Source organism: Tachypleus tridentatus, chromosome 8 (assembly GCF_004210375.1).
Source record: "Tachypleus tridentatus isolate NWPU-2018 chromosome 8, ASM421037v1, whole genome shotgun sequence".
NCBI lineage: Eukaryota > Metazoa > Arthropoda > Merostomata > Xiphosura > Limulidae > Tachypleus > Tachypleus tridentatus.
Genome location: NC_134832.1, coordinates 9,483,412 through 9,501,310, shown reverse-complemented (window position 1 = coordinate 9,501,310; position 17,899 = coordinate 9,483,412). Strand labels below are relative to the sequence as shown.

The following is a 17,899-nucleotide window of genomic DNA, read 5'->3' as shown; positions in this document are numbered from 1 at the left end:
AAATACCCCAAGACAGTAGTGAGTGTAAGATGAATGTGATAAAATTGTAACAGATTTAAAAGTGATCACAGGTTCCACTCTGGACACCCAAAGATCCAAAATACGATCCATCCATTGAAACTTTAAATAGGCCTTCCTGTGGTGATAATAAGCCAAAGTATGTCGATCCAATAAATGTGTGGGACAAAGCATAGCTATCCTATCATGTAACTGAGTGACATACCTCTCAGTATGAACAGCAATATCAGGAGAAGAAAAACAAGTAGTCACTTAATGCTCTTTCTGCTAACAATGAAGAGTATCAAAATCAATAGGAAAGGTCTCCAACACCTCAAAAACTATAAACCAACTGAAGAAATTTTCCACCATAGAAGTAGCTGCTCAAAACAATCATTTGTTGAGGTTAGTTTAGTGAAAGAAGGGGTCAGAAAGAGTGAGCATAAATTATTGCTAGTTGTTCCTGAGTCATTTGAAAAAGCCATCTAAAAAGCCCCAGGGAGACACTCTTACATCCTTGGTCCACCTATACATCTTGGTACAAATTATATAATGTCCAGCCTCAACTGAGTGTGACACCTCCCCTAGATGCTAAGAAGCACCCAATTGCAGAGGTAGAAGAGAAGAGGTCTGATTAACCTCTGTAGTAGAAATATAAACTTGGGAATTCATACCTGTTGAATGTTTTGTATTATTAATTTTAAATAATGTATAATTATAGAGAGAAAAGCAATGACAGAAATGACTACCTCATTCATATTCACAACAAAAATAGTAAATAAACACAACATTCCTGTTGACAGAAACACCAAATTCTTTAAGAAAAAGTGATTACATTATCAGTATGAGGTGCTTATATATAGTGACTGGATAGAGGGTGCTCTGAAGTTGGCATAGAACTTATGCACATTAGAATTTGCCTAAGAAATAGCTACAGTGTCAGAACTTTCATAGTAACAAAAGTTGAATGTCTTTTAACTACAAAAGAAGAATAAAAACAACATTTCTAACACCACTTTCAAATCCAATTTCTCATATGGCAACTGTCTCAGTGTTCATACATAAATGACTAAACACTTAAGCCAAAAACAACTAGAAGTGTTTTGTACTCATACACTAGATTTAACCCAAAAAATTATAAATAATTTTTTTAAATAAAAGGATAATTTTACATGAATATTTTTTAAAAATAAGAACTAAATCCACCATAACACCTCTGGCACTAGAATGATGCTTATGTGATCAGTCAATTTTAGTATTTTCAAAGTGAGCTATCTTTCTTTCAAGTAATTCAGCTTCAAACTTTTTAATGAAGAAAAAATCCTCAAATGATGCTACAAACATATTAAAAGAGAATACCATGATGTGAGGTTTGGATAATTCAACCAAGTTAGGTTAATAATAAAGAGAATTTTTCAGATCTCTTTCAACTTCCTGTTTAATTTCAAATACAACAAACAATATAAACAGATTTTACTAAAAATATAAGCTGAAACTCCTACCTTAGATTTAACATGTTTTGTAAAATTAAATTATTCATTTCTTGACTAACAAATTTAACATTAACACAATTGTACTCAGAATTACATGGGAAACTTTAAGAAATGAAACATGTACATAGTACACTCATACAGTGTTTTTAATACAAGCATAAATACACTCCAGATGGTTTGCATCTCCACTTGTGCATGTTAGGAAGGATAATAAACAATTTAATCTTCCTTCTGAACAAAAAAAACACATACACTAAAACTGCTGCATATATGACTACAGAATAATTAAAATATGAAGAAAAAACAGATTAGAGTATAATTCAACAATGTAGTAATTGTTTGTGTAACTATTCTGATAAGCATTGTTTATATACACTTTACAATATCAGTTGGAAGAAAGAAAAATAATGGACCTACAATGCTACAGCTTTTTTTTTAAGAACAAGGTAAATTGATGAATCTTCAAGGAAAGCAACTAGTCATTTGATGTGAACTTGTTAAGCACTATATATTGTTTTTAATACTGTTTCAAACCAATAAACAATTAAGATTTTAATCACCAAAGTTCTATTGGGTTTTAGTTTATCAGAAAGCAAACAGTGAGAAATACGTATTTGTTAAAGAACTACTGTCAAATGTATGATAATTATTTGAAGTTTTATAGAATGTGAAGAAAGGGAATTGCAATTTTATTTTCAACTAGAGTAGACTTAAAATGAACAAAATTAAATCTATGGTACAATGTAGAGTTTTGTTTTTGTTTAATATTTAATAAAAAATAGCAACATTACCATACAATAGATAGATAACTATTATCAATTCATCTTTTCTACAATTAACAAATATGACACAACATTTAAAGTTAATTCTCATATACAGCCAAGTATTGTGGAACTCGTTCTGTTGTTTAAATGAATGAGATTGATTATTTTAGATTAAGTAATTCATGTCTATTCTAATGTCATTTTACATACATTATTTCACCAAACATTTACATGTCAGAAAGACTGCTGATAGTGATACCACAAATGTAATAATATTAACTCAAATACTATCTGGACCTAATTTATTTCTTCTAACAAATTAAGCCTTTAATGCTTTTATAATACACCATAAAAACATTTCTTGAGAATGTTTCAGTATTTCCATGTAAAATCACACAAAGAACTATATGCAAATAGCAATCTAATTTTGAACTGACAGACTAAAAGAATACTGCTAATCAATAGCCTTTACTACTAACATTCAAGCTACTCTTGTCTAAGCAGATAACATGATTTATCTGTTACTTTTACAGTGTGCTTACCAGGCCATAAGTGCAGACTGAGCTTTTGCAAACCATGAAATAAATTTGCAAATGGCAAAGACCAACACCAAATTAAATATATCATAATGAATTAATAAGTTTTTCACTTAATATAATTATGTCTTAATGGCATTCAGATGTACTAGTTTGATTCCTTCAAACTGTCATGTGTGTTATTAATGTACAATGAATTAGGAAACTAACTGGTAAAGAAAGTGAAATATGTTTATTTATCTAAATTTACATAATTTCAAGTTATGATTTTCAAAGTAAACAGGTTAAACAAAAAGGTAATTACTGTTCATTCAATTTTAATTTTTCTGACTGTCTTAACACGTTATATGTGGTGTCACTAAGCATTTCTCTTTTTTATCAGTTATTCACTAAACACTTTAACCACAGAAATCTAAAATCTAAAAATAATGTATCCAAATTATAGATATGTTAATTAGTAGCATCAAATTCTCTTTTTACAACAGGGTAAATATCAGGTAGGTTCCCTTTCCCCAACAACAATGGGAAACTTTGTTCAAAAGTTTAAAGCACAAAACAAATTAATATACAAAATAAGATAACCAAAAATGTATAATAAAGTTTAAAACAAAAAGATACTGAAGAATAAATTAATACAGCAGAAATAAACAGAAAATACTTGACGGTACTTATATGTGTAATTTTCATTAATTAAATGTTTCAAATAAAATTAACATTTTATTAATTAATTATGTATATGCAAGTACATCAGCTTAAAGCACAATATTAAATCTTAATTTTCTATTATGCTATGGAAATAAAATAATATAAATGCTTCATACATATTAATATTGTTTTTAAGATGTTTGGCATTCATGTTTTTCAAGATGAAAATATTCAAACTACTTAATTGTGATGCACTTGTTTTAACGTTTCATAAAATGTCAAATATTTGATGGAATATATAGTGCATGTTAAAATATTCAAAATTTAAATCGTTGCCATATTTTTACAAACTACATAATGATAGTGCTTTCATATTCAGGTTCCAATGGCACAAGCAGATGAGAATGGTAACAGGTTAACCTCCAGCTAACAGCTAAGTATCTGCCATACAACTGGGCAGACTGGAACAAGTGGGTTTAAGTGTCTTGCTCAGGAGCATGATGAAAGTTAGCCTCAAATTTACAATCACCCAACTACAAGTACAAATAGCAAACTCACTTAGCTATTTTGCCCTATACAATGCACGTAGCACTATTTAATTACAACTGTATGGCATCATTTACAAGCCTAACATATATAAATATACAACTGATAAGGAATCCTTTCTGGTAATTGGAACCATTACCTGTACGATTTCCTAAGCTATGCTTAAACTAGGCCAGGCCTACCTCTGAAATAGGTTGAGACATGGATGACTGTTCCAGTTCAAGTAATCCATCATCATAACTATCTATGTTTTTGCCCTGTAGAAAACAATTTTCAAGTAATTAAAGGAAAGTTAAATATTTTTACTTATTCCTATTTAATGGTAAACTTAAACACTACATGCACAGGGTAGTTCATCAGATTAAGCCTAGAAAGATAATGTTTACTATAAATTTTTTAATTACTAATGTATTTAATTACAAGTATGTTGTACACACACACACAAAAAATCAGAATTTTTAATAAAATACTTCTACTAAAGATTGACTCTGAACTTACTCTAAGTTATATTCTGTAAAACGTGATTTTCATTGAGATAAAAACTTTTTGAACCTTGCAGTTCCATATTTCATTTACAGAACTTCTTAAATTAATACAAAATCTTCTGGTAAAATTATATATGTAAAAATGGCTCGTTTAGGTTGAGAAAATTTTTATGTAGAGGAGCGAACAACGTTTTGACCTTTGGTCATCGTCAAGTTCACAAAGAAAGAAAATAGGTAACTGACCAACAGCTGACCACTGGACTATACATTCCTTGGGACTCAGAACATGAAACAAAACAAAAACTCAACATATTAAGAAACCAAATAAACATAGCCATAAAACTATGTTCACCAGATAAAATTAACGATGAATTAGACACAATAAAACAATACTTCACAACATCAGTAAGTTTCCTCCACAAACTGTACAAAACATATGCACACACCTAGACAAAAAAGCAAAATCAACTAACAAAAGTAAATGTATCCCATGAATCAAAAATCACAAAACCATATACTGCTGCATACCATACATTCCCAACATTAGCAGAAAAATAACCAACATTTGGCAAAAACTAGTAACAATATGACATTCCAGTTAATACCAAATTTATTCAAAAACCAGGCATGAAACTAAAGTCTATACTATGTAAAAACTACACTGACAAACACCACACCAACATTATTTATAAAATACAATGTGATAACTGCCACGACTTCTATATTAGAGAAACAAGTAGAAAAATGGAAACCAGATTCAAAGAACATACAAAGTCACCTTCACATGTTTTCAAACACTGTGAGTCAAGTAAACACAACATAACCATAGAAAACACCCAAATACTAAACAAAGAAACAAACATAAACAAATGCAAAATTAAAGAAGCCTTACTTATACAACAACTCAAGCCCAAAATAAACCAATACAAAGGAACACCTTTATTAATAAATATAATCAAACATCTAAGCATGCCCTCTGCATTCCTACACTCAGTTACACAACCCCCCTTCAAACACGTGGTCAGCTATCAGTTAGTTACCCCTTTCTTTCTTTGTGAACCTGACAATGACCGAAGAATGTCGAAACGAAGGTCTACATAAACATTTTCTCAACTCAAACGAGCCGTTTTTACATATATATTTTTCTCTACATGTTGGTTTTCTCGTCATCACTCTGGTAAAATTGTTTTACCTGCTATTTTCTCTGCCCTTGTATTATATGACTCAGTTGATCAGGCCAAAACTGTAACATTGTTAATGTTGATTTCAAATCACAACATAAAGAATAATTAAAAGGCAGTATAATAAGCCAGCATTATAGGTAACTTAGTAAATGTAGATTAACAATTTATTTAAATATTTCTTTACAAACTGATACTTGATTTATAAACTACATTTTAACAAAGGTTAATGACATAAATTGATGATAAAGTTGTTTAATTAAATCTAGAATGTGAGTGTAAAATGTTGGGGCATGCACACTTTGACCCACACCAATAACAGGGTGATTCTTACTTTGCAACTTTTAGTTTCTATACTCTCACACTAATGATGTTTCAATAAGTTGAACATTTGAGCAAAATTTCAACAATACGTATCAAAATTTAAAGGTTGCTAAATAATCTAGAGGTTTAAAATAAAAACGGCATATCTGCTTAATATACTTTACGTTCATTTACTATTTACACACACAACTTAAAATGTAAGCTATACCATATGGTTAAAAATTAATCATATATATTGTAATGTGACAGTATGACTAAGTATGTTGGGAACTGTAAAAATGTATCTCAAAATGGTTGGTATGGGTATTAAAATGATTATTAAAATAAAGCAGAGAACAACATTCTGACCTTCTTAGGTAATATACATATTAACAAAGAGAGAGTTTGCAACTGAACATAACTGTGCATGTCTAAAGTATTAGTGTGTAAACATACAGGATTGTAGGTGACACTTCAGTTAGATGTTAGGTTATTAATTAGGTGTTCCTTTATATTGGTTTAATTTTGGTTTTAGTTGTTGTATAAGTAGGACTTTTTGATTTTGCATTTGTTTATGTTTGTTTCCCTACTCAGCATTTGGGTATTTTCTATGGTTATGCTGTGTTTATTTCATTTGCAGTGTTCAAAAACATGTGAAGGTGTTTTTTATGTGTTCTTTCAGTCTTGTTTTCATTTTTCTGCTTGTTTCTCCAATACAGAAGAATTAATGACTTGGTATTTTAACACAATCTAGAATTTTCCAGAGTGTTCTTTAAAGTCTTTGCTATCCTCTAATTTTTAGAAAATTCCATTGAATTCCACAATATTCTTATTGTTCTATAGTGTTTCATTTTATTATATAATATTGCATAATAAACTTATTCTAGAAAGCCCTGTGATAAACATATATACATACAGAGTTGATACTTGAGCAGACTAGACTCAACAGAATTTGAGAAAACAAAATGGAATATAAATTGTGAGTTGTGCTACAGAATAAAGTTTGATAAAAACCAATAAAACTACTTTACCAACAATAATGTTTTGCCAAAAATGCTATAGGCAGCAGCAACTAATGTGTTTACTAATTACAAGTCTTTGAAAAAAAAACAATCTGTGAAAGTGCATCAGCTGTCATAACAGAAGTTTCATAATTCTAGAACAAACCTGGAATTCCATTACAACCTGAACAGCATGCTACCAAACAGCTTGAAACACTTTTTGAAAACTGGAGAGAAAGCTAAAGAAAAATTCCACTAGACAAACAAAGAGCCAATGAAGGACATTTTACTGATCAACTAGATGATCTGTTTGTTGAATGAAACTCTGCAGAATGTTTCTACAACTACCTGTTGTGGAAATGTTTCAAAAGGCCAGAATCCTTTTGAATATCAAAGACCTGTTTGTTACTGCTCATCAAGATGCCTATGCACCAATCAAAATACCAGAGGACAAATAATTTTTCCTTGCACAGAAAGAAAAAGTATGTATGGGATGCATGGGCTTAGTGGACAACATACTATGAAATCAAGAGCAAAGAAAAGAAAGAATGGTGAATTAAGGCAATGACAACAAGCAGATTGATTGATTGATTGATTTAGTGTTTTATGGCACAAAGCAGCAAGGATATATGCGCCAGACATTTGGTAAAAATGTAAAAAAATAAATGTAGTAACAGACATAGATGGAAATGAAGGTAAAACAAAAAAGTATAAAACCAATGTTGACACCTAGTCTACAATGTTAAGATAAAAGGCAGAGTATAAGAAGATGTAAGGTATTTACTCTAGCAAAAAGGTAATGATCATAACCCACCAGGAAGACTAACATGTAAGTTAAAGAACCACTGTCAGTCACCTGAAGTTGGTCTTTCCAGTCCTGGTTCCGGGTTATGTGTCATAGCAACCAGTATCAAAATGTAAAAGAATAGAAGTTTTAAAAGATACATAGCAAAATTGTAACAATGAGTAGCCAAATGTCCAGTAAAAAGATAAAGTCAAGTAAATGGAGTAAAATTTGTAAAAGTAAATGAAGGTAAAAACAAAACAGCAATTAAAACAGAAAATGGTGTAAAAACCAATGGTGACATCCAGTCTTCAAAGTTGTAAAATATTTACTCTAGCAAAATGGTAATGATCATAACCTGCCAGGAAGACTAACAGGTAAGTTCAAGAACCACCGTCAATCACCTGAAGTTGGCCTTTCCAGTCCTGGTTCCGGGTTATGTGTCATAGTAGCTATTATCAAAATGTAAAAGAATAAAAGTTTTAAAAGACACTCAGCAAAATCGTAATAATGAGTACCCAAATGTCCAGTAAAAAGATAAAAGTCAAGTAAATGGAGTAAAATTTGTAAAAGTAATTGAAGATAAAAGAAAAACGGCAATTAAAACAGAAAATGGCGTAAAAACCAATGTTGACATCCAGTCAACAAAGTTGTAAAGAACTACCAGTAGCAGAATGGTAATGATCATAACCCGCCAGGAAGGCTAACAGGTAAGTATAAAAACCACCGTCAGTCACCTGAAGTTGGTCTTTCCAGTCCTGGTTCCGGGTTATGAGTCAATATGGCCAGTATTAAAAAGTTAAGTAGTAAAAGTGTGAAATGATATGCAGCAAAAGTATAATAACAACTCGCCAGGACGACTAACGAGTAGTTCAAACAGTAGCGTTAGTCACCTGAAGTTGGCCTATCCAGTCCTGGTGTCGAGTTATTTAATGTTCTGGCCATTGTCCAATGTCAAATTGAAGGAGAGAGATTAAAACTGTAAAAAAGGAACCACAATTAAAAAGGTGTAATGAATAAATATGCAACACTTAAATGAGATTAAAAAGATTAATGGCCATTAAAAAACTAAAAACATTATCAAGGTGGACAGAGTCACCATCACCAATAACTCTGTCCAATGTTACAGACTGACCCTGGGAAAAAATATGTTTAAAATATTGCCGTCGTTGAGAATTGTAACGATGGCAAGAAAGTAAAACGTGGCCGATAGTGATTTGAGTGTTACACAAACTACACTTTGGTGCATCAGTTCCAGATAAAAGAAAATGATGAGTTAAAAAACTGTGACCAATGCGTAGCCTAGTGAGAACAACTTCCTCCTTCTGAACTTTATGGAAGCTAGATAGCCAAAGTTCAATTTTGGGTTTGATTTGAAAAAGTTTGTTGTCACGTTACTCACTCCAAGTGGACTGCCAGCTGGCACAGAGCCGAGCCTTGAAGACAACACCATAGTCCATGTACGGAATAGGCAGAGGAGTGATGGTGCTGAAGCAGACATATTTAGCTGCCATGTCTGCAAGCTCGTTCCCTCGAATACCAACATGGCCTGGTATCCAGAAAAACGGGATTGAAGTAGCTGCTAATGAGAAATGGGCCAGTTGGTTTCAAATATCAGCGAGAATAGGATGTGAGCTAACGTGTAGCGATTCCAAGGCAAGTATAGAACTAAGCGAATCAGTATAAATAGTGCAGTTGGAGTACTGCTCAGGTGCAATATGATCCAGGGCAAGAGATATGGCATACAGTTCAGCAGTGAACACAGAAGCTGTAGAAGGGATTCTGTGCGCGCAACAACTGACCCATAGCAAACCATAGCAGAGCTCACTGAATTACCTGATTTGGAACCATCTGTATAAATGGGAACTGAATGATTGTTTGAAAGATATTCATTGAATAAAAGACGTTACTGCCAATCTGGAGCATCTGCCTTTTTTAGGTGACTGAAAGAAAGGTCACATTTGGGGGCTGTAATAAGCCATGGTGGGATGGGCCAACCTGTGGAATCTGCAATGTTATCCAAGGACAGACCCAATTCATCCAATTGCGCCCGGATGTGAAGGCCAAACGGAGCAATGACAGATCGTCTGTTCTGAAAAAGTACTGCCACCGAGGAAGGAAAACACATTTCCAGGTGGGATGCTTTGGTAAGGAATGAAGTATCAAAGTATATTGTAAAGATAGTTGGAAACGGCGAAGGTGTAGAGAAGGTTCATGAGATTCAATGTATATACTTTGAAATGGAGAGGTACGGATAGCCCCAGTGCAGAGTCGAAGTCCTTGGTGATGAATGGGGTCCAGCATCTTTGAGGCCGAGGGTCTGGCAGAGCCATAGACCATTGATCCATAATCGAGTTTCGTTCTAATAAGAGCACGATATACCTTTAACACTGAACAGCGATCTGCCCCCCCCAACTGGTAGAAGAGAGAACACGGAGGATGTTCAGTGCTCTTGTGCATTTGACCCGAAGCTGCTTTAAGTGTGGTATAAAGGTCAGTTTACGATCAAAGATAAGCCCCAAGAACTTGGTCTCCGGGTCCACTGGCAGCAAAACTTCACCGATATGAAGTTCAGGATCAGGGTGAATACCCCCGTCGACAGCAAAAGTGCATGCATACAGTTTTGGAGAGAGAGAAATTTAAGCCATTCGCCAGAGTCCACTTCCGTACACAATTGAGGGCAGTTTGTAGTTGCCGCTCAATATATCTCATGTTTGACGACTGACATGAGATGTGAAAGTCGTCGACATACAGCCCATTCACAACAGTGAGAGGGAGTTGTTCAATGATGGCATTTACCTTTATACTGAAGAGTGTAACACTCAATACACAGCCTTGAGGGACTCCAAGTTCCTGTACAAAAGAACGGGAAAGTGTCGAACCCACACGAACTTGGAATCTCCTGTCCATTAAAAAATTTTTAATAAACATGGGTAGATGGCCACGTAACCCATATGTATGGAGGTCTCGCAAAACGCCATACCTCCATGTTGTGTCGTAAGCCTTCTCTATGTCAAAGAATATTGATACAAGATGTTGGCGGTTGAGAAAGGCTTCTCTGATAGATGTTTCAAGATGAATTAGGTGGTCTGTGGTGGAGTGCTGTCGACGGAACCCACACTGGGTGGGCGGGAGGAGGTTGTTTGATTCAAGGAACCAAATAAGACGAGCATTAACCATCCTTTCTAATGTCTTACAGAGACAGCTCATCAAAGCAATTGGATGGTAGTTTGAAGAAATCTTGGGATCTTTCCCTGGCTTAGAGAAAGGTAAAATAATAGCCTGTCGCCAGGCATCAGGAAAAACATTCTCCTGCCAGATCCGGTTGAAAACAATCAGAAGGACATCAAAAAGAAGCAGGAGATAGATGGTGCAGCATGTCATAATGAATATCATCAGGTCCAACAGACGTACTGGCAGACCGATGAAGGACAATTTTTAGTTCCACCAGGGTAAAGGGACAATTATAGTCAAAGAAACAATCAGTTCGAAAGGAAAGAGGTGATCGCTCTGCCCGAGTCTTGATGGCCAGGAAGGTGGAGGAACAAGCAGAAGTGCTAGATACCCGGCAAAAGCTTTCACCTAGAGTGTTAGCGATGTTCCGAACATCAGTCACTTCCTGACCAACAGAGAGTAAGATCAAGAGGGGGACAGAATTGTAGTGCCCATTAACCTTTTGAATCCTGTCCCATATGATCTTGGAACTGGTGGTAGAAGATATGCTGGTTGAGAACTTAATCCAAGATACCTTCTGGCTTTGACGTCTTACCCACCTAGCGTGTGCACGGGCCCGTTGGAAAGCAACCCGGTTTGAAAGTGTAGGATATCTACGAAAAGTATCCCAGGCCCGCTTTTGAGCCTTCCGTGCTAAGTGGCAAGCAGGATTCCACCACGGACGAGGATATCGTAAAAAACGTGTCGAGGTTTTAGGAATACACTGAGCAGCTGCATGTGTAATACACTCAGTTACCGCTGCTACACAGTCGTCTATTGAAGGCTGATTTACGATGGCAGGATAAAGTTCTGCGAGAGAAGTGAAAGTGGACCAGTCTGCCTGATCCAGCTTCCACCGGGGCACACGGGTAGGGTGGCATCGACCACGGCCAGTCTCTCTCAAAAGGATTGGAAAATGATCACTGCCTAGTGAATTACTGTCAACCCTCCATGAAAAATGGGAGAATAATGAAGGGGAGCAAAGTGAGAGATCAATAGCAGTAAAGGACTGACTAGGTGCATGAAAATAAGTGGAAGAACCAGTATTGAAAAGAGAAAGATTGTGATCAGAGAGTATTTGCTCTACAGATCGGCCCCTCCCATCAATAATAGCACTTCCCCAGAGGGGATGATGTCCATTAAAGTCCCCCAGGAGTAGAAAGGGAGACAGCAACTGTTCAATGAGAGCATCAAGGTCTGATTGATCATATGTCTCTCCAGGGAACAGGTAGAGAGAACAAACAGTGATGGTATGACCCAAGGAAACACGGATGGCTACAGTCTCCAAGGGTGCGTTGAGTGACAAAGATAGGGTGGGCACGTGTTGATCAACCAACAGTGCCACCCCTCCATGTACTCGACCATCACACAACCTGTCATTTCTGTACAGAGAAAAGTGCCGAATGGAGACAGTATCAGCAGTTTTGAGAAATGTTTCTTGTAAAGAAAGACAAACAGGATGGTAGGAAGCAATCAGCGTTTTGATATCATCCAGATTAGAAAGTAAACCTCGACAGTTCCATTGTATCAAGGTGGCCATTTTTAAGAACGGGTAGGTAAAGTGGCTGGAGAACCCTTCGGTTTACGGCCACGTTTTTTTCTTTACTGTCTTTAGTCGGAGGAGGTCTATCAACCTCCATGGATCCTGCTCTGGGTCGGGTGGGCAGGTTTTTGTTATTGGAAGGGGAATCCAGTGACTGAGGACGCAAACGAATAATTGTTTTGTCTCTTGTGGTGGGAGAAAAAGATGTATCAGAAAAAATGCCTGTATTTGAAACTGAAGGACGTGGATCTTGAGGTTTGTTGGAAGGTATGGGAGGAACAGAGATGGGTGTGGAAGTCGATTCATCAACCTTTTTAACCACGGAGGTCAAAAGGGTTTTCATTTGTTTTGAAAACGATTCTCTTGGAGGCACAGAGAGATCTGTCTGCACTCCCACTGTAGTTGTGGAATGAAGTGCAGCAGCATATGTCCAAGATGGAGTTGTGGACAGCAATTTCCAAGCCTCAGGATAACTAATGTTATGAGTCGTTTTCATACGCTGCACCTCTTTTTCCTCCAACCAATTTGGGCAAGAACGAAAGTAGGAAGGGTGGGAACCATCTCAGTTGACACAGTGTGGGTCCGTGTCACACTCATAGGCATCGTAGTCCTTGCCACCACAACGAGCAAGTCAGGAAATCACGACATGACATTTTTGAGTGGCCAATCCTCTGACAATGGAAATATCGGAGAGGGTTTGGAATGTACGGCTGTACCCTGCAAATTAGATAACCTGCCTTGATGGTGGCAGGTGCACGTGGTGGAGTAAATGTTAAAACGAGGGTATTTGTTGGCAGTGTAACTCCATCTTTGCGAGTGGAGATGCGCCTCACTGCAGAAACTCCTTGAGTGGAGAGACCAGCGAGAATCTCTGACTTGGGAATGTTCTTCAAATCCCTTTCAACAATAACTCCTCGTGAAGAATTCAAGGTAGCATGGGGTGTAACCTCAATAGGTATATCCCCAATTGCCTTTGAATTCAAGAGGAGTTCACTGTGTTGGGATGTGGATGTTTCAACTATTATGTCACCAGATCGAAGTTTCTTTACTGACTTTGGAGAGCCAGCAAATCCCTCTAGTCCTTTTTGAATAAAAAAAGGGGACATTTGCCCTAAAGGTTTTTCTGAAAGAGAATGTAATATAAGAAAATGAGGTATGTGTGTTACTGATGTTGAAGATTGCTGTTCTGAGTATTCAAGACGTGGTCGCTTACCCATTGACTGTTTTTTTACAATTTTATTTAAACTTTTTAGAGGATCCATAGGAAAAAGAAAAAATTTCGGTATCCACTGACCCCACCCAACATGGAGCCCTACAAGGGGATGCACTACAAAGTCACGCAAGGACAATGCAGCACCGCCAGGGTTTCGTGAGCACTATACCCAAACACCATTATCAGGCACAATGTCCACAACACCCGTTGAGAACTTCCAACACCGGTACTTGGTTGACTCTAGCCCAAGTGGACCAGCCGATTGACCCAAGGGGGGCCACCCAAAGGCCGCCTGTCTACAGGAATTCGAGGCCAAAGTGGTGTGTTAGGGTTGGACCCCTCAACCACTTAGATCCTCTCCTCCCCTTCACGGGTCGCCACGCACAGCAAACACGTGGGTGGATGTTTAGATCCCAGAGAAGGTAACCAGATAGAACAGAACCTTCCCTGGGAGGTCCCCTCACCATGTACAGGAACCCACACCGAGGGGACAACAAGCAGAACAACAAAAGATTGAAAGAGAGATGAGAAAGACAATATAGATTATGATTTTGCAGAGAGAAAAAGAATAATACAAAAAGTATCTTCTTCTCAGCTAAAAAGAGGGCAAGAAAAGTATCACAGACCCCGAGTTGGCTGCAACTATAGACAGAACCAAGCTGTCAGACAGAAAAAAGTGACACTTATGCTTACTGCCACTGCCAAGAATCTTGGTCACGGTACTTAGGATTTGGCAGTTAATCGTTTATCAATCCAATGTTCGTGACATAAAAAGTTGTCAAGACACTACACTTTCAAAACTCTGAAGCAATTGTTCATACCAAACACACAGACACTCTCAGTTGTTTATTATGATGAAAAACTTCTCAGCATCTTCACTGGAAAAGAACAAGCAGACCACCTGCTAGTTACATCTCCTAGAGTACCAAAATTGGTTTCTGGGACTAGTGAGGCTCAGGCTGCAGTTCTCCCCCAGGCTACTAAAAGACTTAGGAGTGCAGAACAGCCTACTCAAAAGTGATCAAAGACTGCATAATAAAATGGGAAAGACCCAAAAAGTGACTGAAACAAGATTGACCAATCCAGAAAACCAAACAGCATTAAGCATAGAAGACAAATATAGAAAACCCATAAGAAGGATAGAAAGGTGCAAGAGTTGTGAAAGAATAATGATGACAATATCTCAAAATGAAACAAAAGAATAATAAAAAAAAAGCATTGAAAAATACCCCATGTGATGCTAAATGTACAGGAAGGACTTCAAAAAAATGAACAGGTGAAGAAAAAAGATCTGACCTAAAGTCCCAATTAGCAATAAATGGTAAACAAACAGCAGAATCCCACCCAAATTAATGAATCCACATCTGGAGGGAAAGAACTTAAAGTGACAAATGCCTCAACTCTGTAGGAAAACAGAGGAGGTATCCTACAAAAATCCCTAAATATTAGTGGAACACATCAGAAAGGAAATGGAAGGTAAACATTACCTGTAGAAGAGTGGAAAGGATAATGCCAATTTGAAAAACTAGGTAGGGGAGAAAATAAATATGATAACAGAGATATTAAGGCCATAAACTCAAAAAGAGAATCTGCCTAATAATGGTAAGTTAAGGCAAAAAGAATTAAATATTGTATAGAGCAAGGCTTGCAAGTATCTACTCTCAAAAGAGAAACACAAAGAACATTGTCAAATAATATCAAGAGAGGTGGAATATAATGTTAAAAGTGTCTAACAAACTGAGATAGGCCAAACAGATTTTGATAAGATGAAGGAAAACTGACAAAACCCAGGCCACCTAAAATGGGTTCAATCATTATAGGAGAAAGGTGAGCAATACTGGAAGCAGGTGGGGTGAGCTCCAGCCCCCAGAGACCCCACACAAACAAGGATGAGCATAAGAAGCACAAACTAAACAAAATGAATGGTAAGAAAACAGAATAGTTAATCTGTAAGTATAACCACAGGTAAACTGAAATTAACAGACACTCATTAAACCTAAGCTAACAAGATATTTAACTTAGTGATTAACCTGCAAGAAGAACTACACAGGTAAACCAAAAATAACAGACATGTGTTAAGCCTACTCATAATATACAGGAAAAAGGATATCACAAGGCTTTAAAATAACAATCTTAACTGAACAGTAAATATGTAAAATATTGGGAAAACAAGTTAATGCAGATCCCAGATCAAGGGTTCCACATAAACCAAGTTAAAATAAAAAGGTATAAAAGATAAATAAGAAAATGGAAAAAATATTAATTTATAAAATAAGTGAGTACAAGACATGATGTGTGAAAGGAAAATAATATAGATAAATGTATGATTGATGTAACAGTAAAATGAATTACAGATAATCCTCAAATAAAAAAGACTCTGGCATCAGCATTATAAGAAAAAAAATACAACTAAGCTCAACTTCTAACCTAAACTATACTATGTGTACTGATCAATTTAACAAAACTTGTTATAAAACTTAAAGGAACTACAAATAATAATATTAAAAATAAAATTATTTACTAACCAGAACAGTATATTGTTTTATTTTTTTAAAGTCAGAGAACTGTATATAAAAATGTGTGAGTCTCCATATTGACGTGAGGCCCGACAAAGATCAACTCAATAGACAGTCAATCTCTCAATGAACATCTAACCACAGAGTACTGTTACCTGAAGCTTGTGTAAATGTTCTGGTAAAACATACAACTTGTGAAGTTGTAACATACAATTCATAATGCAAAATGAATAACCACATACAACTGTGTTGGCAGAAGTAAATAAAGTATTTATAATGAAGTAATAACTTCCATGACCAGTTAGAAACGTAAAATAAATCCACTTTGGAACAACTCAACAAGTTACATATATCACTACAGTATAACAAAGAGTAAACTTGTTGAGATAAATTAAAATACATAGATACAAAAAAAAAACCCACTTGGAGAGAGGGCAAACTAAACGCACATACTGCCAAACAAGAAGTGATAATCTGATAGACTTGAATAGAGAGAGTCACATACATCAGGAGAGTATGTTGCACTTTTATTTTTTACCATCCCAAAGAAACTAAAATATGTTCTATATTGGAAAATACTTTGATAGAATTGAATAAAGGGATTCATATGCATCAGGAAAGTATGTTGCACTCTTACTGGTGAAGGGCTATCGCATGACAATTTGCATGTGAGATGCACTGGAATCAGTCAAATCCAAATGAATGTGAGCTTCAAGGCTTGTGTTATGCACACAAAGTTTTACATAAAAAACACAACACTAAATGAGAATAGTGAGTTGTGTGAGAGAAGCTAATATACAGTATCAGAATAAATTCTTCTTTGTTTAATAATTAGAACTCTCTTCAAAAGATATACTTTTCCAATACTGAAAATGTATTTCCAACTGGTACTTACTGCCTCTTACAAGATAAACTATTCTCATTCAGTGCTACACTCTATATTTAAACTTTCTCTTTATGCATGCCACAAGTCTTACACTCCTCTCCTTGTAATAATTAATATATTCCAACATGTCACTCCTGCAAATCATCATATGACAACTTTTAATAAACAGTAGTACAACATTCTTGTATGATGAACATGACTTCTACTACACTTTTAAATTTTTACTTTGAAGTCTGGCAGAAGACATAAGCATCAAAGAAAAGAGGAGGTAGAGTGAGAAATGTGAGTAGAAGAAAGTATCCATTGAAAATACATTTTCAGTACAGGAAAATTATAACTTCCAATATGGTACTTATATCCCTCACCAGATTAGCTAGCATCAGATACCAACAACAACAAAAATACGTCCAATCAAAAATTGGTTGGTTGGTTTGGTGTTTTATGGCACAAAGCAGCTAGGCTATCTGCTGGTAACATCCAGTAAAAAGTTAAAATTAAAGTAAATTAAGTAAAATTCATAAAAGGAAATTAAGGTAAAACAAAAAGTTAAAAAAAACAACATAAATAGCAATAAAACCAATGTTTACATATAGTCTACAGCAATAAGAAAAAACTACAGTAATACAAATTGTAAAGGACTTCCTGTAGCATAATTATAATTATCAAAAAAAGTTCAAAAACCACTGTCAGTCACCTGAAGTTGGCTTTTCCAGTCCTGGTTCCAAGTTATTTGATGTTATGGCCATTTTTAGAAAGTAATAAAAGTTTTAAAAGACTTTTAGCAAAATTTTAA

At 35.5% G+C, this 17,899-nt stretch overlaps 1 protein-coding gene across 1 annotated transcript in view; it reads right to left on the bottom strand.

The window, feature by feature from the left end:
- The window catches only part of LOC143258504 (uncharacterized), a 134,599-nt gene that overhangs the window by 101,233 nt on the left and 15,467 nt on the right, over positions 1-17,899 (bottom strand). The window contains 1 exon segment of the mRNA XM_076517559.1: positions 4,164-4,238. Coding sequence (XP_076373674.1) covers positions 4,164-4,238 — 75 coding nt within the window.